The following is a 23,841-nucleotide window of genomic DNA, read 5'->3' as shown; positions in this document are numbered from 1 at the left end:
AACCTTAAGCTCCGCCTACAAAAATTCTGTCTATCCAATGAGAAACGTTATACTTTTCGTGGTGGGGCAATGTTTTTAAAGTTTGCAACGTAACAGAGACGCGAAAAAGTCTCACACTAAAACTTGCAGCTGGTGTGGTCCTTTTAGTGTTATCGTAAGATCTATACTGTTCTTCTGGAGAGCTCTATCTTTTAACATGGGCTTGGGGGTGGTCCTGACGTAACAGAGACGCGAAAAAGTCTCACGCTAAAACTTGCGACTGGGGTGGCCCTTTTTGTGTTATCGTAAGATCTATACTGTACTTCTGGAGGGCTCTAGCTTTTAACATGGGCTGGGGGGTGGTCCTAGCGGTTAGCTAGCGACGTGGGTGTCCATCACTTATCGTAGGGCCTTCCAGCTTAACACAGTTCAGCTCTCGGCTTCTGTTCTCGTTTCTCCCCTCGGAACTGCGTCTGTCTCACGGTGGGAAGGTATGACATGCATTTAGGCATTCTTATGTTAGTCTGTGGTATTCCATTTGCTCACTCGTTACTCGTATTACTTTGGTTAATTTAATGTCACGATTTATTCGGAGCTATGTGACATACTACTGGATTTGCTTATCATGTCAGGGTTTTCATGGAAGGATTTGCCTGACACCTTACACTTGGTTTAATAGATAATAAAATGTTATGACAGATTTCGTAACCAAAATGTTGGAAGGTGCGAAATATATGACAGTTACGGTCAGATGAAAAAATGGGTTAGTCAGCTTCTTAAAAATCAAGTGAAAATTCGTGTTCCAAGGTATTACAGGAAAACATGGAAAACAGATAAATTGAAATAATTATTTTCAATACAGTATATCGACACCATAGGCAGTCCTTTGTACTTGAGCCTTGCAGTTTTGGATAAAACATGATTGAAAATGGGATGGAACCGCAATTTTCGTTAAACATGTTTAGCATCGTAATGTGTTATTGGTCACGGTTTCACGTAATAATGATCAGTTACAAGCGCTAGGTTTTCATGATACACATTCAGAATTCCTTCTTCATTGTGGAAAATATGTTAAAACATGGTCAGCACAATTTCTACCAAACATTCTGCAAAACGACTCCAGTCCACGCCTTATCAAACAGAGGAAGATCGTTGGTACCTTCATTTCAGGAAAACTGAACAATAAATCTCAAAATTATGGTCCTATGCCCTTCTGAGAATGAAGTACAGATTACATGAGAAACTATTGTATAATAGGATATGTTTCAAGATACTTGGAGAGATTGCTGCTGAACAGTCCGGATTCCGATCAAGTGCAACCTTGGGGAAGATCAGTTTGGATTCCGTGGAAATGTTGGAACACGTGAGACAATACTGGCCTTACGACTTATCTTAGAAGAAAGATTAAGGAAAGGCAAACCTACGTTTCTAACGTATGTTGACTTAGAGAACGCTTTTAACAATGTTGACTGGAATACTCTCTTTCAAATTCTAAAGGTGAAAGGGGTAAAATACAGGGAGCGAAAGGCTATCTACAATTTGTACAGAAACCAGATGGCAGTTATAAGAGTCGAGGGGCATGAAAGGGAAGCAGTTGTTGGGAAGTGAGTGAGACAGGGCTGTAGCCTCTCCCCTATGTTATTCAATATGTATATGGAGCAAGCAGTAAAGGAAACAAAAGAAAAATTCGGAGTGGCTATTAAAATCCATGGAGAAGAAATAAAAACTTTGAGGTTCGCTTATGACATTGTAATTCTGCCAGAGACAGCAAAGGACCTGGAAGAGCAGTTGAACGGCATGGACAGTATCTTGAAAGGAGGATATAAGATGAACATCAACAAAAGCAAAACGAGAATAATGGAATGTAGTCGAATTAAGTCGGGTGGAGCTGAGGGAACTAGATTAGGAAATAAGACACTTAAAGTAGTAAAGGAGTTTGGCTATTTGGGGAGAAAAATAACTGATGATGGTCGAAGTAGAGAGGATATAAAATGTAGACTGGCAATGGCAAGGAAAGCGTTTCTGAAGAAGAGAAATTTGTTAACATTGAGTATAGATTTAAGTGTCAGGAAGTCATTTCTGAAAGTATTTGTAGCCATGTATGGAAGTGAAACAAGGACGATAAATAGTTTGGACAAGAAGAGAATAGAAGCTTTCGAAATGTGGTGCTACAGAAGAATGCTGAAGATTAGATGGGTAGATCACTTAACTAATGAGGAGGTATTGAATAGAATTGAGGAGAAGAGGAGTTTGTGGCACAACTTGACAAAAAGAAGGGACCGGTTAGTAGGACATGTTCTGAGTTATTACGGGATCACAAATTTAGTGTTAGAGGGCAGCGTGGAGGGTAAACATCGTAGAGGGAGACCAAGAGATGAATACACTAAAGAGATTCAGAAGGATGTAGGTTGCAGTAAGTACTGGGAGGTGAAGAAGCTTGCACAGGATAGAGTAGCATGGAGAGCAGCATCTAACCAGTCTCAGGACTGAAGACCACAACAAAACAACAGCATTCAATGACAGCTTACGTAAAAGTTGACTTCCAGATACAAGTAAAGCCTTCTGCTGTAATTACTGATCAGTGTCCTGCTTCTGATACCATGTGGAGGCAGAGTGTTCTCTGTCAGCTGTCTATCAGATACAGAAAAAGGCAAAACTTTTTACCAGCATGTTGACTGCCAGCCCATTTCAGGTAAACATGAGCAATACCACTAGTGACCGTAAGAATCTCAACATTGGCCTGCCTCAAGTCTTTGTCCTAGCTTGGCTACTTTTTAGCTTATGCATTACAAATACGCCAGCCACTGAGTCCAGGAAGTTTGATTATGCTGATGTCTGGGTGATAACAACACGGCATAAACAAATTGTGATCACTGAAAGGATATGAACAAAAGACCTAAACGTAATGGGATACTGTTTTCGTAAATCGGAACTTCAACCAAAATCTAACAAAACTGAATCTGCCTGCTTTCATCTGAGTAATATCCTATATTAAATATCCACTATTCAGTAGCAGAGTATTACAGCCCCGTCCAAATGAAAAGTAGCCACATGAAGCTCGCAAATACGCAACTAAATCAAACAATGTGGATTGTTACTAGTATAATCAAATCCACTTCAGTATTCTAACTACCTGCCCTGAGCCACATCCCACCACCCACTATTAGAAGAAAGAAAATCCCTCTGCAACAACCAGCAGCTGCCAATTCATAAGGACATACCTAATATCCGGATCAACAGACTCCACTCCAGACACCTCCCCCCCGCCCCGCCACCCCTTCTTATTCAGAACAGCTGGCAAGCTGGTGAAACATAGCTTCAGTCGCCGCAACGAAGCCTAGACGAAGGAGTGGTGTAACAGTACTCCACCAGAGCTCCATGGCTTTCTTCAAGCCAACAACAAACCATGGGGACTTGATGTGCCTTCCAGGAGATCGAGCACACTCAACAGGATCCGGACTAACCTGCTATACAAATGTGGAAAAACTACCACTGGGGACTGCTCTTGTGGCTTCTGAAGAAAGAGTGCTCTTCAAATTCGTGCCCTGGAAAACCACCAAATTTCTTGAATAGTACATCACATGCGATAAATTATTTAAATGATATGTCCGTAAATCTGTAAATTATGTACATGCTATATTTGTTTTTCTGGAGTGATATGTAACTTCCAAACGATTAATAATAACCAATTGTTACTGGATGCTTTTTTGATATTCATTTGAAATTAGACTACTGTTTCAGATTAGTTACGGCTGGCAAAATACAGTTATTTTAAGACACTGTGTTTTAAAAGTACTCCTTCATGCACAGACGTCTGCTGTGGATGTAATGCGACCTTGTGAAATCTATTGTTACTAACCACACCAGCAGAATACTGCAAAGGAACTACGCCCGCGCGCTTGACACAGCGGTGGTATACAGGTTGTTCGAGACTTCTATTCCTTGTGGATGTGAGTGCGTTCATAACGTTTTGAACAGGAACCCATGTATAAAAACGTCATCCAACGACGCTAAGAGTGTCAAAGTTGCAGGCGCCAGCGCCTGTTGATTCCGAGATGACGTTATAAAATTTCAAAGATGATGGAGAAGGATAATTACATCAATTTGAGGTAAGGATCCCTGTACCGATAACGAACGAGTTGAAAGTTACAAACAAAAATTATTCTGAGACCTCAGACTATGGAATATATTAATCGGTGCAGTTGTTGCTAAGAACGTAGGTTAGGTAACTTTCAGAGGTAGTATGGACAAAAACAAGACAAAATGTTTAGCGAACATGGGCTCTAAAACGCATACTTTAAAAGCTGTGAACACTTGCTCAATAGAATAGATATGTTTTATGATTTCGTCTAACATATTAGATGTTTCAGGAGAGTCTGCAATTGTGTGATGAAAAGTGCATTAGTTACTTATGTTTTGATGCTTACCCCAAAACGTTTCAAGAATATACTATCATTTTCAAGTGTATTTATGCATTTGTTTGGAAACTATGTTTGGCGATGTTTGCGTGCATAAATTTCTGCCTCTCTTGCGTCTTTTTGCTGTTGGAAGGTATTGTGATTCCTCCATTATACAGAAAATCGCACACGTAAATCATTTGAAAATGACAATGAATTCTCGAAACGCGTTGTGATAAGCACCAAAACAAAACTATCCGGTACAGTTTTCATTATTTAAATCAGATATATTTCACATTAGCGAAGATGAACAAACGCTCTTAGCTCTTGAGATATGCATTTTAGAGGCTATGTTTTCCAGACTTTTGTTTTGTTTTAGTCCATACTACCACCTCTGGAAGTTGCAGAGCCTACATTCTTAGGAACAACAGTATTCCGTTGTCCGAGGTATCACAATGATAAGTATATCAGATACATTCATTTAAGTTAACAAAATTCTTTACGAAAGTAGAGAATTATGAGAATTAACTTAATGATTGTTAGGCATTTGCGTCGAGTGGATCGTAATACTGATAAATTTGTGTGTTTGTATATGACTTGTATGTAAGTCTGACTTGCGAATCGCTATAGAAAAGCGAACTTAAGGTGATACTTGACACTAATGAAAAACCAAGTAAAACGAAACTGAAATACGCATTTTTAAGCCATATAAAATCATTGTACACAAAGATTTAAACTAATCATTGGGCATATGTAACCTATTACATCAAACAAGATGACGTAATCATTCTACAACGAATTTGACGTTGCTTTAAGCAAGATATCAAACGATACTCAATCAAAGTAAGAAGAAGTTCCTGTTTGGTTAATCGAGCCACTAGTTCTAAGGATGAAAGTATCCAATCTGTGTTCTTTGGTCTGTAGTACTTTATGTCATCAATAATCAGTTGAACACTTCTCTATTAGCCAGAGACAAAGTTCGTCCTGTCATTGGATTTCCCAGCAGTTACCAGCGGCGAACAGAACAGAAAATCGGACATGCGACCTACATACAAGCTTAGCTGCCACCCACAGTTCGCGCCAAAAGTGAGGTACCTGTACCTCGTGAAAAATGTACAGGAAGCGAAGGCTGTTGACGTTCAGTCAATCCTGTGACAAAAGTAACATCGTCCCGGTGTGGTTTCCTGTAGTGCCAATGATCTCTATCGCTTTTTTCCCATTGCAGCAAAGTCTTGTCCAAATACAATAATTGATGTAATTGTTAGCCATTCTGCTGGCTGTCAACAATCAGCCAGAAAATTATGGTTTGTGCTTGGAATCACTGAAATTTCGTCTGTCAATATCAAAGTCATCCAATATCAGCCACTGTATGCTGTGAAAATTTACTAGCAGACAGAAAGTCCCACTGTGTCCCTTCTGTTACACAATAAGTCGTGGCATTCACTATACACCACTCTGGTACCAGTTCTTCATTACTGATACACATTGTCAACTCAGATTAACTGGCCTCTCTGCATCTGTCGCTTTATATGTACATGTAGCCTGTTGAAAGGATAGGAGCACTGATGTTCATATTCCAAGACGCGACAACTAACTCTAGAATACATTTGAAACGTGCACGTGAACAACACTGTACTGAAAATTTCACCAAATTTATAGAAACCCAAAAAATGCATCCATTTCCGGAAAATAATGGCAAAGAAAGTTCTTCATCCTCATCTTCTTCTTCCTTTCAGTAATTAGATTGTTGTCTGTTCAGAGCTCACAAAGAAATTCTTTCCCATCTTTTTTTCGAGTACTTTCAATTCTTTTTTTCAATTCGGCATGTAGATCAGGATCTCCTCGGGATTTCTGTGATCTGGCATTCTCATGAGGTGTTGTCTGCAATGTTTTTGAACTTTTTCATTCAAGTTGATAATGTTTTATTTTGTTCTAATATCTTCATTTCTAAACTCGTCGTTTCTTGTACAGCTCTTCGTCGTACTTAGGAACCTCATTTATGCTCTCTGAATTTTATTTTCTTGGCCTTGTTTTGGCAATGCATCTTTCGCTTCCACACAGGAACCGATATTACTTTATAGTATTTCGAAATGGTCTCCTTTTGTAATTTATGGTCGAATGTTCTGCTAATAGCACCATAGTCAGATTAGAATTTATGTATTTTATTTTCAGTATCAGGGTCAAAATCGAAACTTACAGCACAGCCTAAACACGAGATTTGAGAGACTTGTTCTAAAATTGAATTACCCAAAACGTTTACAGTATGATCTGACTGGATATTTTCCTCGGAATACCATTGTTTTCGTTTTTCTATTAGAAATAGCAAAGTTACACTTCTTGCATTCTTCTTTCGTCTCATCTCATATATTGATCTTTAGAGGTCGTCTACATTGTCTGAATATTAACGAATTCATTAGTAAACAAAAGTACCTACAGGTATTCCTCACTCGTCACCGTAATTCCTTTGTTTACTTTACATTCCCATTTGCGAAGCATGGAGCCTATGTAAATACTAAAAAGCGAAGATGGTAGTGCAGAGCCCACTGGTCTGCCGCAGTGGTACACAGGTTCATGTCAGCTCACAGGAGTTAAGCGCTGTGGGGCGTGGCTAGCACTTTGGTGGGTGACCGTCCGGGTCTGCCAAACTCTTTTGGCAAGTGGGGTGCACTCAGCCCTTGTGAGGCCAATTGAGGAGATAATTGACTGAGACGTTGCGGCTCCGGTCACGAAAACTGACAATGGCAGCGAAAGCCGCGTGCTGACTGCTGACCACATGCCCCTCCATATCCACATCTAGTGACGCCCATCAGCTGAGGGTGACACGGTGGTCAGTACCGTTGGACCTTCCGAAAGGTTTGTTCTCACGGAGAGAGAGTGGAGGGAGAGAGAGAGAGAGAGAGAGAGAGAGAGAGAGAGAGAGAGAGAGCAGTTATAATCCACACAGTTATGTTGCACCTTGGTTATTAATTATAACTTCTAATTGATTCCTACCTGTGTTTATTACAATGCGGGGTGGTGGTGTGAAGACTTTTCACTACCTCTATTAGGTGGTAAGGATATCTACAGTCAGACATAGCCTTCCTTAGGCTATCATGGCTGACTCGGTTAAGATCATTCTCAAGGTCGATTAAGGCCGTATGAGTTTCTTTACTAAATTCTCTGTGTTCTTATAATGTTTTGAATTACAAAAACATTGTTTGTGCATGAATGACCTTATCTAAATCCACTTTCTTCTTCAGAAATAATACCTTCTGTGATTTTCTTCATGCAGTTATTGATTCTTTTTGGGTTTCCTTTGTAGCCAATGCTTGAAGGCTGCTGCCAAAATTGTTTATTGTTTATAAATTTACGTTTCCCTTTCCTGAGAAAAGAGATTAATTTCGCTGTATAGAAGGTGTATGGGATCTTTCAATCCGTCCAACATTTATTTATTAATTGAAAAAGTCCTTTCTATAGTGAATTCCTTCGTATTTAATTAGTTCTGCATTTATTTCATCTATTCCAGTAGCTTTTCTGTTCTTGATGGCTCTTGCTGTTCCTTTGTAGTAACTAGAACTACTCTCCCATTGCACATACTTTCTCTAGTGTCGTCTTCGGCCTTCTTCATTGGATATAAGGTTCGGTGAGGCAGAGTCTTTTTTTTCCTTGTTCAGGGCTTTCATGACTTTGTATGCACGTTGATGTTTACCTTGTACGTCGTGTTCTAGCTCGATTATGAACGAGTCCCACAACGCTCGGTCCATAGCAGTTCCTTAAGAAGTTATTTCTAATTGCGATTCGTACTCATAGTATAAAATGAATGAACTGGAATTATGGTGAATTCTAAGAATGCTTTTTGTTAGATATGGTGAAATTTCGCGGTAGTTCTACAAATGCAAAGCGTTATGCCATGTCTAGGATTTTCTTTATCAAACACTGGAGTGCACTTTCTCAGTCGATTCTTCATTATAGTTTTACGAAGTCAACACGAAACGAAGTGTAACACGTTGTTTACCGCAATAAAACTTAGGGCTACGTTCGTTATGGAACGGTAACATTTAAAGCACTTAATAGCGATGCAATTGGATCCTTCAAACAGTCATAAGTTTTCAGCATGATGAGATGTACAAGCAGATGTTAGATTTATGTCATTGTCAAACTTGAAAAATTTGCTTCATTGATGCCACCATTACTACCCTTCCTAATAACCATTATGTTCGAGATTGTTTTGTTCATGTTTATATTTAGGAACAGACTTTTCCTTTCACAACGCATGCACTATCAGTCTACTGCACCACGTAAATTGCGCATATTAATAACGGCATTCCAGCTCTCGTATATAGGTTTATTCCATTCACATTTGTTGGAGTGTTTTACACCGGTATCAGTTTCATCTTCTCTCGATGCGTGCTCCAAAGCGGAATATTGAAATCTTTTCCTTTTAGTGCCTTACCACTGGTCGCTGATAAGTTTCTTTTGTAGTACGTTATTCGCGTGTTTCATTTTTCTAGGACTGAGGTTCACGTTGCTGCCGCCGTCCATGATTGTGGTACGCAGCGTAGTTCCAGCGGACAGAATGCAAAACATTTGACTACGATCGCTTGTAGTACTGCAACCAGAGCGGTGCCATGAGAACTATTAGCAGTAGCATAAGGGCACGTCGATAAAATCCAACCGTCGACAAAATGGGCCACACAGCGTTGTTCAAATGTAAGGATCATTTATTGAATAACAACGTCATTATTCGTCTCACAATAACACACTAGTACGTCTGATTGAAATTACCATGTTCTGCACGTTCCTACAAAAACAAACACTACTGGCCATTAAAATTGCTACACCACGAAGTCATAAGTTTTCAGCACGATTTGATGTACAAGCAGATGTTAGATTTATGTCATTGTCAAACTTGAAAAATTTGCTTCATTGATGCCTCCATTACTACCCTTCCTAATAACCATTACGTTCGAGATTGTTTTGTTCATGTTTATGTTTACGTGCTACAGACGCGAAATTTAACCGACAGGAAGAAGATGCTGTGATATGCAAATGCTTATCTTTTCAGAGCATTCACACAAGGTTGGCGCCGGTGGCGACACCTACAACGTGCTGACATGAGGAAAGTTTCCAATCGATTTCTCATACACAAACAGCAGTTGACCGGCTTTGCCAGGTGAAACGTTGTTGTGATGCCTCGTGTAAAGAGGAGAAATGCGTACCATCACGTTTCCGACTTTGATAAAGGTAGGATTGTAGCCTATCACGATTCTGGTTTATCGTATCGCGACATTGCTGCTCGCGTTGGTCGAGATCCAATGACTGTTAGCAGAATACGAAATCGGTGGGTTGAGGAGGGTAATACGGAACCCCGTGCTGGATCGCAACGGCCTCGTATCAATAGCAGTCGAGATGACAGGCATCTTATCCGCGTGGTTGTAACGGCACGTCTCGATCCCTGAGTCAACAGATGGGGACGTTAGCAAGACAACAACCATCTGCACGAACAGTTCGACGACGTTTGCAGCAGCATGGAGTATCAGCTCGGAGACCACGGCTGCGGTTACCCTTGACGCTGTATCACAGACAGGAGCGCCTGCGATGATGTACTCAACGACGAACCTGGGTGCACGAATAGCTAAACGTCATTTTTTCGGATGAATCTAGGTTCTGTTTACAGCACCATGATGGTCGCATCCGTCTTTGGCGACATGCGGTGAACACACATAGGAACGTGTATTCGTTATCGTCATACTGGCGTATCACCCGGCGTGATGGAATGCGGTGCCATTGCTTACACGTCTCGGTCACCTCTTGTTCGCATTGACGGCGCTTTGAACCGTGGACGTTACACTACAGAATTGTTACGACCCGTGAGTCTACTCTTCATTCGATCCCTGCGAAACCCTACAATTCAGCAGGATAATGCACGAACTCATGTTGCAGGTCCTGTACGGGCCTTTCTGGATATAGAAAAATGTTCGACTGCTGCCCTGGCCAGCACATTCTCCAGATGTCTAACCAATTGAAAACGTCTGGTCAATGGTGGCCGAGCAACTGGCTCGTCACAATACGCCAGTCACTACTCTTGATGAACTGTGTTATCGTGTTGAAGCTGCATGGGCAGCTGTACCTGTACACGCCATCCAAGCTCTGTTTGTCTTAATGCCCATGCGTATCAAGGCCGTTATTACGGCCAGTGGTGGTTATTCTAGATACTGATTTCTCAGGATCTATGCACCGAAACTGCGTGAAAATGTAATCACATGTCAGTTCCAGTAGAATATATCTCTCCAATGAATACCCGTTTATCATCTGCATTTCTTCTTGATGTAGCAATTTTAATGGCCGGTAGTGTATATTTGATAATTCGTGTAAAACGTAAATCCATTTGTTCTTAGATACATAAATAGTCTCCGTGGATCATAAAATAAGTTCCAAAGTACCGTACCAGAATGGGTATCTTTAGTACTCTCCCCTGTCTCCAGCGAAGAGTATGGAGCTGCTTATTTCATTTATGAAAATGTCGTAATCCGTATTTAAATTTCATATTCCTAACGATGAGACGGACCAGAATTAATATGGGCATTTTGTAGCCTGTATTCCAGTCCAACTTTTAATCAACGCGTTATCTAGCTTAAATCAATTCCGGACCATTTGTATAACTGAAACTTTCTGAGTCATAAGGATTATTTGTCGCACCAGCCCTGAACAGAAGAGTGAGGGCGAGTCGTGATGTATCCCTCGATATCTCAGTCCGCAAATAGACACTATGACACCAAAGTACCCGAACACCCCCAAAAACATATGTCTTTCATATTAGATGCATTGCTCTGCCACCTATTACCAGGTACTCCAAATCAGTGACCTCAGTAGTCATTACACATTGTGAGAGAGCCCAATGGGGTGCTCCGCGGAACTCATGGTCTTTAAACGTGGTCAGGCGATTGGGTATTACTTATGTCATTCATCTGTACGCGAGATTTCCACACTCCTAAACATCCCTAGGTCCACTGTTTCCGATGTGATAGTGAAGTGGAAACGTGACGGGACACGTACAGCACGAAAGCGTACAGGCCGACGTCGTCTGTTGACTGACAGAGGCCACCGACAGTTGAAGACGGTCGTAATGTGTAATAGGCAAACATCTATCCCGACCATCACACTGGAATTCGAAACTGCATCAGGATCCACTGCACGTACTATGACAGTTAAATGGTAGGTGAGAAAACTTGGATTTCATGGTCGAACGGCTGCTCATAAGCCACACATCACGCCGGTACGTGCCAAGCGACGCCTTGCTTGGTCTAAGGAGCGTAAATATTGGACGACTGAACAGTGGAAAAACGTTGTGTGGAGTGACGAATCACCGTACACAATGTGGCGAACCGATGGCAGGGAGTAGGTATGGCGAATGCCCGGTGAACATTATCTGCCAGGGTGTGTAGTGCCAACAGTAAAATTCGGCGGTGGTGTTATGGTGTAGTCGCGGTTTTCATGGAGGGGGCTTGCACCCATAGTTGTTTTGCGCGGCACTATCACAGCACAGGCCTACATTAATGTTTTAAGCACGTTCTTGCTTCCCACTGTTGAAGAGCAATTCGGGGATGGCGCCTGCATCTTTCAACACGTTCGAGCAGCTATTTATAATGCACGGCCTGTGGCGGAGTGGTCACACGACAATAACATCCCTGTAATGGACTGGCCTGCACAGAGTCCTAACGTGAATCCTATAGAACATCTCTGGAATGTTTTGGAACGCCGACTTCGTGCCAGACCTCACCGACCGACATTGATACCTCTCCTCAGTGCAGCACTCCCTGAAGAATGGGCTGCCATTCCCCAAGAAACCTTCCAGCAGCTGATGTAACGTATGTTTGCGAGAGTGGAAGCTGTCATAAAGGCTAAGAATGGGCCAACACCATATTGAATTGCAGCATTACCGTTGGAGGGCGCCACGAACTTGTAAGTCGTTTTCAGCCAGGTGTCCGGATACATTTGATCACATAACGCATGTAGTGTCCCCAAAGGCGAACGTCTGGCTTTTGTGTAATTGAAACTTCCAGATGAACTAAAGTTCAGTGCCCAACTGTGACTAGAATAAAAAATCCTGCCAGTGAAGGCAATGGGTCCTTCGACAGATCAGTCGCTATGTGTGGTGCCAGTGAGACCACTGGTTCAGGATTCGACCCCACATCCAGAACACAGTTTCAATCTGCCTGGAAGTTTTAAAACAGCAACAGAATAAAAGATTCAATCGGAAGTCAATTATAGGCTGCCGCTAAGTCTTCGCAGTAACCCTGAGTGTTATTTTAGCAAAGTTTTCCAGAGAGCTCCTGTACATTTTTAATGAAGGAGAAAGGTACATCTGGATTTAAGCTGTCAAATGGGTGGTGGCTCCTGCCTGGATACCTCCCTCGGTAAGAAATTTCCAAATTAACTTAAGGTTCTAGGTTCGAGTCCTGTTCTGACACTCGATTCTATCTCTCAACAGGTTTCCAAACAGTTTACACTCCTCTGCATAATGATTCAGTCAGTTCTGTAGTATTTTACGCCATCAATAAATATTTCGTGTGTGACCACTACCATTCGCAGACGGCTTAGCTCAAGCAGCTAGAAACATGAGGAACATACTGAACCATGAAGATGAGTTGACACATAGTCAACTGTACGCTGAAAATATCTAAAGAACAGAAGCTACTGGGAAGTGGATCTGACGAGGGAGCAATTAATTTAACGCCACTACAGGATGATAGACGCCTCACATGTATTTCAGTGACGTATTGTGGACTGCAATCCATGCTGTTGGGCCAAGTTTGGACTGATGCTTCAGAAGTAAACAGTCTCTGCTCAAAAATTCTACGGCTTTTGCTGTTCCGTGACCGGGAAAACTCCTGAAGGACCGTCTCGTGGACTGCGCTGGTTTCATCTCTAATGGGATCGGTAGTATAGACAGCGCCGTCCTTGTTCGCTGCTAATCGCCTTTCCCGATGCATCTCACGTCAATTTAGGCTTTATTGGCTCATTGAGTCCCGTCAAATGATAGAGAGATGAAAGCCTCCTCCCAAAGTGCGTTATATTCACCATCCTGCTTGAACTCTCCGGCTCAGTGTCGTGATTCGCTCTTGGATATCATCACGTTCCCAGGTAATCTGAACAGCGACTACTAATATATAAATACACTATTAGTGAAGACGTTGTCTCCATAAAATAATTCGAGCCAGTAGATCCACAGAACAAAATAAAGCTTAATCATACGACGTTTTATGCAGCGGAAAGTTGCTATCGATGGGTCGCCTAAAGAAAGTGTGTCACAAAATCCTCGGATATTGTAATAAATATTTTATTTTCGATGTAACTCGAAAATGATCTTTCGCATTTTACTATAGCAGGCACTGTAGTTGTAGATATTTACCGTTAACGAAAAGCTTAAAATAATAGAAACGTATGTCATCGGTCCAATAAAGGGGACATTTTCTTCATTGGGCCAGGCAGTTTTCGTAAATGGCCTACAGTGTAACAGCTCTTAAATACTACACGCATTTAAATAAGGTGTCAATACATTTTGTTTTTTCATTTTTAGAAAATTTTTGTTGGCATCTCAAACCGATTAACATGCATTCAAAAGCAAAAAGGCTAAAAGTAGACATGTGGCATTCGGAAGTAAAGAACTTATGACTGATTATAAAAATACTTACCAACAATTATAAACCATGTAATGACAGCCATTGCCTAAATTTGGTTCATAGTGGCCTGCTTTGGCGTAAGATTAGACAAAATTCGCCGTGGTTCATTCAAGGCAAAACGAAATGCATCACTTGACGTCTCCTGTTCCGTCCGCAATACGTAACTTTACATTGTGAATATCACAAAATTATTGTGAATTGGCCATACTTTCCAATGATGGCTGCAGATAGCGAATCACTATTACCATATCACTAAGACGTTTCAATCATTAACACTAATCACCTACAAGGATATAGTAAAAACGTAACTTTCTTTCATTGTTGCTTTGTCTTCGTGGAACACCACACCGCAAAGATGGCGAGTCTCTGGCAATGCGGTGTACACTTAATGACCGCCAGCATGCGCCTATTGTCAATATACACAGAGCAATCGAGCTGGCTCATCGATGGAGCCGACCCATCGATTGCAACCTTATCCTACTGGCCGGAAAAGTCATTAAGTTCAGCTACTAAAGTTACACTTTCAAGAGAAGAAAGTGAACACTTAAAATCTTTTCGACAGCTGTGAAACACGTAAATATGGAATCATTACCCTCATCTGCCACACATGCCCGAAGTGATTTACAGTAGTTTCCTTTACCTGGTTCAAGAGCTGTATTTGTAGCCGATACTATGACCTGTTAAAGGTTTGGGGTGAGTACTAGGAAAAATGCCCATTCGTGGCTCTAGTTCATCTCCATAACTCAGTTAGCACTTGTCGTAAGACGAAGGATGTAATCACCTACAAGAAATTACTGCACCAGAACAGCTTCAAGTAAGTCGCCCAGACAAACGCCGGTGTTAGCACGCAACTTCCGAGATCCTGGGAGTTGTACCGCCTTCGAATCGAAACCGACCGACGAATTTACGGCGAGGGCCAATGTGACAGCCAGATTGGATGTGGCTTTTAGTTGGTTTCCCATACCCATTTAGGTCAATGGTTACTAGCCTTTCCTAGACCATTACCCTGAGTGCAATCAGACATTTGATAGTACCCCCCCTCCCTCCCCCCCCCCCTTGCCATCTGTTGCGCCCTCCCCCGCATTATCGCCAACTTTAGCACCTAACTAAACTGTAGAATGGAAGACTTTTCTTGGAACACTTCTATTTTTAAAATTATGAAAGGTGGGAAAGATGAATGACATTTAATGTGTGTGCGTGTGTGTTAGAATGAATTAAGCAATTTGCGGTGCATCGCAAGTCTTGCCCACAACTCCTTCTCAGATAACAAAGCTAACTATCCACAGTGAGGGTAAATACTTCCTACGAAACATATTTCCCCTGCATTACTCTTCTCCATTGTGGCACTTGCCTGACATGCACCCTGCAACGCCATTTAAAATCAAACAAGTTCAGATGTGTCCACTACACGTACTGTTTGTGAAACACTTGATTGCTAGACTCCTTGCTTCTGAAGTGGCACAAGTTGGACAACTTCAGGCGTTAATGCTTTGTGTCTAAACAGTTTAATAATAATAATACTACGTGCAGCCTCATGTAATTACTGTTGTGTCGTGTTATCAATGCATTCATTTGTCTGTTTCGAAGCGAGTAATCAAGCAATTTCTGGACGACTGTAGGTACTGTCTGCAACTTGGAGAAGACATTTTCTTCTACTAACTGAGAAATAGTAATTATTGTAACTTACATAAACAACAATAGAGACTTACAAAATATGAAAATAGTAATGATCTTTTGAAAATAATTTAGTTTCTTGACTGAAATACATCGAATCATTTAGTTTTTAGCCCACAGACGATTTCATTTGAGAGCTCAGGCGGTACTTACCACCAGGTTAGAACCACTGGTGTAGGTGAATACCGGCTTAGTACCCTATACCGACTCATTTACATAATTCGCATTCGTTTCAAACGCGTTATCACACCTTCACCTAGGATAACGGTAGACACAAACAGGTAGTGAACGCTAATTCGGTCCCCGGTGGGAGGGGTAGCGATTGGAACACATCCGGCCAACCTTTACCGGGAACGTAGTACACTGAAGCACCAAAGAAAGTGGTATAGGCATGTGTATTCAAATACAGAGATATATCAACAGGGAGAATACGGCGCTGCGGTCGGCAACGCAACAAGTGTCTGGTGCAGTTGTTAGACCGGTTACTGCTGCTACAATGGGATGTTATCAAGATTTAAGAGAGTTTGAACGTGGCGTTATAGACGGCCCGCGAGCGATGGGACACAGCATCTCCTACGAAGCGATCAAGTGGATATTTTCCCGTACGACCATTTCACGAGTGTACCGTGAATAACAGGAATCCGCTAAAACATTAAATCTCCGACATCGCTGCAGCCGAAAAGATTCAGCAAGAACGGGACCAACGACGACTGAAGAGAATTTTTCAACGTAACAGAAGTGCAGCCCTTCCGCAAATTGCTGCAGATTTCAATTCTCGGCCATCAAGAAGTGCCAGCGTGCGAACCATGCAAGGAAACCTCATCGATATGGGCTTTCTAAACCGAAGGCCTACTCGTATACTCTTGATGGCTGCACGACACAAAGCTTTACTGCTCGCCTAAGCTCCTCAACACCGACATTGGACTGTTGATGACTGTAAATATGTTGCCAGGTCGGACGAGTCTTGCATCAAATTGTATCAAGTAGTTGGACGTGTACGGGTATGGAGACAACCTCATGAATCCATGGACCCTGCATGTTAGCAAGCTAGTGAAGGCTCTGTAAAGGTGTGGGCTGTGTAGAGTTAAGAGTGATATGGGGCCGGCCGTGGTGGCCGTGCGGTTCTAGGCGTTTCAGTCTGGAACCGCGGTACCGCTACGGTCGCAGGTTCGAATCCTGCCTCGGGCATGGATGTGTGTGATGCCCTTAGATTAGTTAGGTTTAAGTAGTTCTAAGTTCTAGGGGACTGATGACCTCCGATGTTAAGTCTCATAGTGCTCAGAGCCATTTGAAGTGATATGGGACCCCTGATACGTCTAGATATGACTCCGATACGTGGCACGTACCTAAGCCTCATGTCTGTTCACCTGCATCCATTCATGTCCATTGTGAATGCCGACGGACTTGGGATATTCCATCAGGACAATGCGACATACCACACGTCCAGAATTGCTACAGAGCGGCTCCAGGAACACTCTTCTGAGTTTAAACACTTCCACCGGCCACCAAAGTCCCAGGAATGAACATTATTGAGCATATGCGCGATACCTTGCAACGTGCTGTTGAGGACAGATCTCCACCCCTCGTATACTTTTACGGATTGATGGACAGTCCTGCAGGATTCATGGTGACACTTCCCTCCAGCGCTGCTTCAGACATTAGTCAAGTCCATGGCACGTCGTGTTGCTTCATTTCTGCGCGCTCGCAGGGTCCCTACACGATATTCGGCAAGTGTACCAGTTTCTTTGGTTGTTCAGTTTAAAATCTAGAGTAACATGCCGACACTCTGAAGACGTGGGATAAAAGAAGAAGAAGGAAGAAGAAGAAGAAGAAGAGCAGCCGGAAGAGAATGGGCCATTTCAACTATAAACAAGAAATCTGGGCTAACTTTGAGTCTGACAATTAGCATACGTCGTGACAGTATCTCGCTCCTGAGGGTTATCAGTATTAGTCTGACGATCAATACGTGTAGCTCTGCTTGCTCATCTAGTATGAAGGCTCCCGGCAAGCATGAAGTCCAGCCTAGTGTCGCAGAGATGAGAGACTGGGCTCGCATTCGAGAGCAATTGCAGTCCAGCCACCTAGATTCAGGTTTCCGTGGTTTCTTTAAATCACTTAAGACAAATGGAGGTGTGGTACCTTTGTAAAAGACACTCTTGAATTCCTTTCTCGTTCATCCCCAACGAGAGCTTCAGTTAAGTCTCTTGCGATCTCGTCTTTGACGGGTCATTAAACTCAAAACTTCCTCCCTTCACAACAGAATCAAATCGGTCTTTCTGCTTTAATTGTGTACTTTCGCTTGCGGAGGTTAGGATTCAGATGTCCGTCGAATAATATTTTGGTTTAACTCTGTTTCCTTAAGGTACTTAGGGTGAGTGCTGGGATGACACATTTGCAGTGACTTGGGCGATATCCACCTTTTCCTTGACCAGTCTCTGTTTGCATCCTTCTCTGGCGACTTCGACTCTGCATGACCTCCCAGTCGTGATTCTCGCGGCCACGTAATTCGATGCTTACCGCGAGCGATTGCTTTAGCCCTTTGGCTATCCAAGCATCTCATCAATCGGCTATCAAAACTTAAATACCAAAACATTATTGATATTCACACTTCCAAATTATATATTCAGTTATATAGTTTAAAAAACTGTGCAGAAAATGATAGTAATAATAATAATAATAATAATAATAATAATAATCACGTCTCCACGTGGATAGACGTGGACAAAGACATGTACGGAGGGTGGAGGTGGAGGGAGCTATAATTATCCTTCCTCAGATCCCTCAACCGGACATACCACCTTCGTCGTCAAATAAAGACACACCTTAAGATATCAGGTGGATTGTACTTAAAAATAAAGCAGTAAGTATCGAAGAATGCCTTCGTGCTCGTCTCAAAACTTCATTTCCAGTGATGTTCATACTTACGATTTCTACTAGAGGTTCCTCCAACGAAACGAACGAAGTTGATGGATAACTTTGAATGAACAAGGACACACATACACACGCACACGCACACACACACACACACACACACAAACACACACACACACACAGGGTGATGGAATAAAACGTTATGAGCATTGTCCACCACGAAATTAAATCCCTTCCGTGGTGTTACAGACACGGGACGCGGTAAGAAATGTGTGTAAGTGGAGCAGAGACGGAGGGAGAATAATTCTAGTGACAATACTTACCGAAATGGAGACATCCCCTTACATAAGCGACTTCGACAGGGCAGTTTGTTATAGCCTGAAGCTTGGGAATGATTATCTTGCAAATGGCAATGGTCGTTGGCTTGTCTTGTGCTTGTGTCGTGAGCGTCTATGGAAAGTGGTTGAAGGGTGGTGAAACCACAAAGAAGTGACAAGGTGTTGGGCGTCCTTGCCTCACGTTGCAACGTTGAAGTTGAAGTTTTGCCAGCTCTTTGTAAAGCAGGACAGGCGGTAATATGCGGCACATCTGAAGACAGAGTGCAGTGCTGTGCAGACACGAATGTTTCGGAGCACATCGTCGAGCGCACATAGTTGAACACGAGGCTCCGCATCAGATGACACTACATATTCTCGTGCTGACCGAACGTCAACGTCAGTTATGTTTGCAATGGGCACGGAATCATCGAGATCGGGAAGTGGATCAACGGAAACGTGCCGTCTGTTAGGATGAACTACGCTCTGTGTTACACACCGTCGATAATCGTGTCTTGATACGCCGTCCTCGCGCGAAGATACAGTCTGGTTGATCAGTATTATGGTACAGAGGTCTTTGAAATACGCGAGGCCAGTGGTAGTGATCGAAGGTACCATGAGAGCTGTGGACGATGTCAACATTATTGCGGATCTCATGCATCAGTCAGACGACGGCACAGAAGTGTCGTCCTAAGGCCTTTAGGAGCCTTCGGCACCGTCTCAGTGGATGCACTGTGTATGGTGCTCGGAATATTCCCGATAGATATCAGTATCAAATACAGAACTCCAGTTTACTGGTTAAACATCGGCAGAATAGAATGAGGTCATGGGAAAATTATATGCACATACACAAATGAAGACAGTATGGCGTTCGCAAGGTGTAAAAGGGTGGTGCAATGACAGAGCTGGCATTTACACTCAGGAGATTCAGATCAAAAGGTTGGCGACGTGATTTTGGCCGCAAGACAGGATTTAAGAGACTTTGAACGTGGTTTGGTAGCTGTCACTAAACGCATGGCACATCTCGTTGCAGAAATCGTTAGGGAATTAAATATTCCCAGATCCTCAGTGTCAAGAATGTAGCGATAATACCAACATTCAAGCATTACCTCTCACAGTGGACAACGAAGTGGCCTATGGCCTTTAATTAACGACCGAGATCAGCGGCCTTTTCGTAGAGCTGCTGAAAAACACAAGGAATACTGCGTGAAACGACAGCAGAAATCAGTATCGGACGTACGACAAACGTATGCGTTAGGACTGCGCGGCGAAATTTGGCTTTAACAGGCTATGGCAGCAGACGATCGACGAAAGGACCTTTGCGAACATCACGGTATCGTCTGCAATGCCTCTACGGGGTTCGTGAAGATATGGATAGGACGTTAGACGACTGGAAAACCGCGGCTCGGTCAGACGAGTCCCGATTTCAGTTGGTAAGAGGTAGTGGTAGGGTTCGAGTGCGGCTCCGACCCCACGAATCCATGGACCAAGGTTCTCAACAAGGGGCTGTGGAAGCTGGTGGTGGCTCCATAATGATGTGGGCGGCACTGACATGGAATGGACTGCGTCATCTGGTTCAATTGAATCGACAGTTGACTGGAAATGATTATGTTCGGCTACTTGGTGAGCATTTGCAGCCATTCATGGACTTTATGTCAGGGAACAACGATGGAATTTTAATGGATGACAATGCGCCATGTCTCGGGGCTACAGTTGTTCGCGACTGATTTGAAGAACATTCTGGCAGTCTGAGCGAATGATTAGGCCATCCATATCACCCGACATAAATTTCATCGAATATTTTTGGGACGTAATCGTGAGGTCAGTTCGTGTACAATATCCTACACTGGCAACACCTCCGCAATTATGGACGACTATACAGGTATCATGGTTCAATATTTCTGCAGGGGACTTCGAACTAATTGCTGAGTCCATTCCATGCCAAGTTGCTGTACTACGCCGGGCAAGCCAAGGTCCGACACCATAGTAGGAGGTACCCCAAAACTTTCGTCACGTCAATGTAGATAAGAAACACACAGTAACTGGTGTTCCGATACATACGACACGTCACATTAAAAGTTGGTGTTTGGATATTTGGCATGGTGAGAAGGATGTAACTGATAAGGGACTGTACAACTTCCTCCCTGAAACAAGGGAGCGGTTGAGAATGAAACATATCGATCCCTGCCGCGATGTTTTCCCCTATATGCTCATGCGGGGAAGAAGGTTGCCTACAACACACTGTCTTCTTCTGCGAGTAACAGACATACACCTCACCTAGACAACACACAAACAGAAATTCATATATACACAGCAAAAAGAGACCAAGAAGAATGGGTACTATTAAATGCATTGACAGACACTATTTCAAAAACAGCACAAGAAGATACCTGCGGACACGACGTAACAGACGTGTCTACATGAAAAGTATCAACAATCTCAGAGCGTGGGGAACGCTCCGACAGTGACAGCGATAACAATGTCTCTGAGGAGGGTGAGGAGGAGGAAGATGAGATGTAACAGTAAACGAGACACCTAGAATTATGGCAGACATAACATGTCAAAATGCACTCACAAACTGTACATAGAGATCAAATAATGGTTGAGGATAGCGAATAGAAGAGTAAATTTAGTGTAAGGTGATGTAAATGCACTAAAGAAAGCACCCATTGTTGAACATGGGTGAATAGAAAATGTTAATGCATAGGATTAGCAATTCCATTTTTCTACTAATAACTGTATACTTGTTTGTTGTGAATTGCAGTCAAAAGCTAGAAGAAACCATTCAGAGGTATTCACCGCAACTAAGTCGGTGATGGCACTAAAATATCTCTCCTCTAACCTATCCTATTTTTACGTTCTTCTTAAAACAACGAAATGTTATATATAATTGAACATCAAATTATTGTTATTTTAAAAGAGTATTATTCCATGCCAAATGCTGCAGGTTAAAAGAGAAGGAGAATCCAGGAAGAAGATGACAAACTTAAACTGTAGGGTGCACAAACTGTTCCACAATATCAGGTAATAGGTCTTTTAAATTTGTAATTAGTAAATAACTAAATAAAAAAAAACGTTTGAAGCTGTATGCTCTGGACTAGGAGAGTGATACATTCATTCGGGAAGCGAAATAGCCCTTCCGCCGACTTTCTCCACAACACATCTTACTCTCAAAAGACATAGTTTTACTGCAGGACGTCTGTGAAGTTCAAAATAACAGGGGAAAGTTACAGACAGACTGAAGCTTTGAAACAAATAGTTACTTGTGTTCGGTAGGAGCGTTGACCGCAAACTGAGGTTCGAGACCTACTCCATCACACACACACACACACACACACAAATAGATACAGAGACACACAGACACACACACCACACACACGACACAGTGCAGCAGTTAAAGAATGACTGAGTGATCAAAGCTGCTAATTGCAGGATGGAGAGAAGTAGTTCATCGGCGGAACTTACCTGCAGGAAGCGCAGGCCGCGTTTATTGATGCTGACATTGTACAGCGCCATCAGCATCAGCTGCTTGAGTTTATTCCCCGACGGCAGCGGCAGGATGGGCAAGTAGGTGATGAATTCAATCATCAGCTGGCGAGCTGCGTCGCTGCCCGAAAGAACCTGCCGCCCTGCAAGAGACACACACACACTCGCACATTCACTCGTGAGCCGTTACAACTTCGCAGGAACTGGTCTGAACATGTTGGGACTATCGCTGTAGCAAAACTCCTCCTTGCTGGCCAAGGAAGGTTCTGAAATGGAATCCACGACTGAAAAGGGAAAAAGAAGAGAAGGATGCTGAACCTATTGGGCGAACTTACTGAGGAAAAGACGCGAATGAAGGAGCGGTAAAGCAACAAGAGCTGAGAGAAGCTAGCAGAACAGGATGCGAAAAAACTACCAAATTTCGTGTATAAACTTGCTTACAAAATTTTACTCTCAGTGGTAAGACATGCAGTATCGAGACAGTTTGTATAGACGATAGTGCTGCAGTGTTTATTTCTTTCTTCTTACACGTGAGACGTTGACCTAGATTTGGCAGCCGAAGCACGGATCCCGTAATCAAACTTCAGCGGTTAAGTGGCAAAGTTGAATAAGCATATAACGGTCTCTGGAAAGTACAACGGAATCACAGGTTTAGAGCGAGCACGGTATAGGATACTAAGTTTCTCTCGCAAGACAGCCGGTATCATCTTGCTTCCAGAGTCTGTCTCCTAGACAGGGAGGCTTATGAAACTCTCTAACACTCATTTCTAATAGCTTGGTCCACTGCACAACTTGAAAGATAAAGAAACTTTATCACATCATAATACTTGTAAGTGATATAGGATGATCAATTTCAATTATTTTCTTAAAAGATTCATACTATTAATGAGAAACATGGTAGTTGATTAGTTCAAAAATGGCTCTGAGCAATATGGGACTTTACATCTTAGGTCAGCAGTCCCCTAGACTCAGAACTACTTAAACCTAACTAACCTAAGGACATCACACAGATCCATGCCCGAGCCAGGATTCGAATCTGGGACCGTAGCAGCAGCACGGTTCCAGACTGAAGCACCTAGAACCGCTCGGTCACATCGGCCGGCTGCTGATTAGTGTGAAGTACTATATTTAGGTAGGAAACCAATGTTTGTCTCCCGTAGAAATAAGTTATTATCACATAAGGAGGCGACAGGCAACAAACGCCACGAATTACGTTTCTAGTCTTAAGGAGTGGGTTAATATAAAGCCTGCTAATTATATCGTGAAGAAGCAAAACGAATACAGAAAAGAAAACAAATGGAAGCGGACTGGAAAGTCCATCTTCACGAGCTCAGCGTTTCTGGTCGAAATCAGGCTACTTCGAAAACGAGGTGAGCGGAAAGAGCTGGAACAAGAAAGCACGGTGGTGGTGGTGGTGGTTTTTGGGATGTTTAAGGGGGACTAAACAGCGAAGGTCAT

General features: G+C 42.6%; 1 protein-coding gene across 1 annotated transcript in view; it reads right to left on the bottom strand.

Annotated features, from left to right (window-relative positions):
* LOC126188599 (heat shock factor 2-binding protein-like) overlaps positions 1 to 23,841 on the bottom strand; it is a 147,892-nt gene that overhangs the window by 26,139 nt on the left and 97,912 nt on the right. The window contains exon 4 of the mRNA XM_049930201.1: positions 22,363 to 22,526. Coding sequence (XP_049786158.1) covers positions 22,363 to 22,526 — 164 coding nt within the window. The remainder of the gene's footprint in view (positions 1 to 22,362; positions 22,527 to 23,841) is intronic.

This window comes from Schistocerca cancellata, chromosome 5, assembly GCF_023864275.1.
Source record: "Schistocerca cancellata isolate TAMUIC-IGC-003103 chromosome 5, iqSchCanc2.1, whole genome shotgun sequence".
Classification (NCBI taxonomy): domain Eukaryota; kingdom Metazoa; phylum Arthropoda; class Insecta; order Orthoptera; family Acrididae; genus Schistocerca; species Schistocerca cancellata.
The sequence above is the reverse complement of the archived record's forward strand: the minus strand, read 5'-3'. Positions and strand labels throughout refer to the sequence as shown.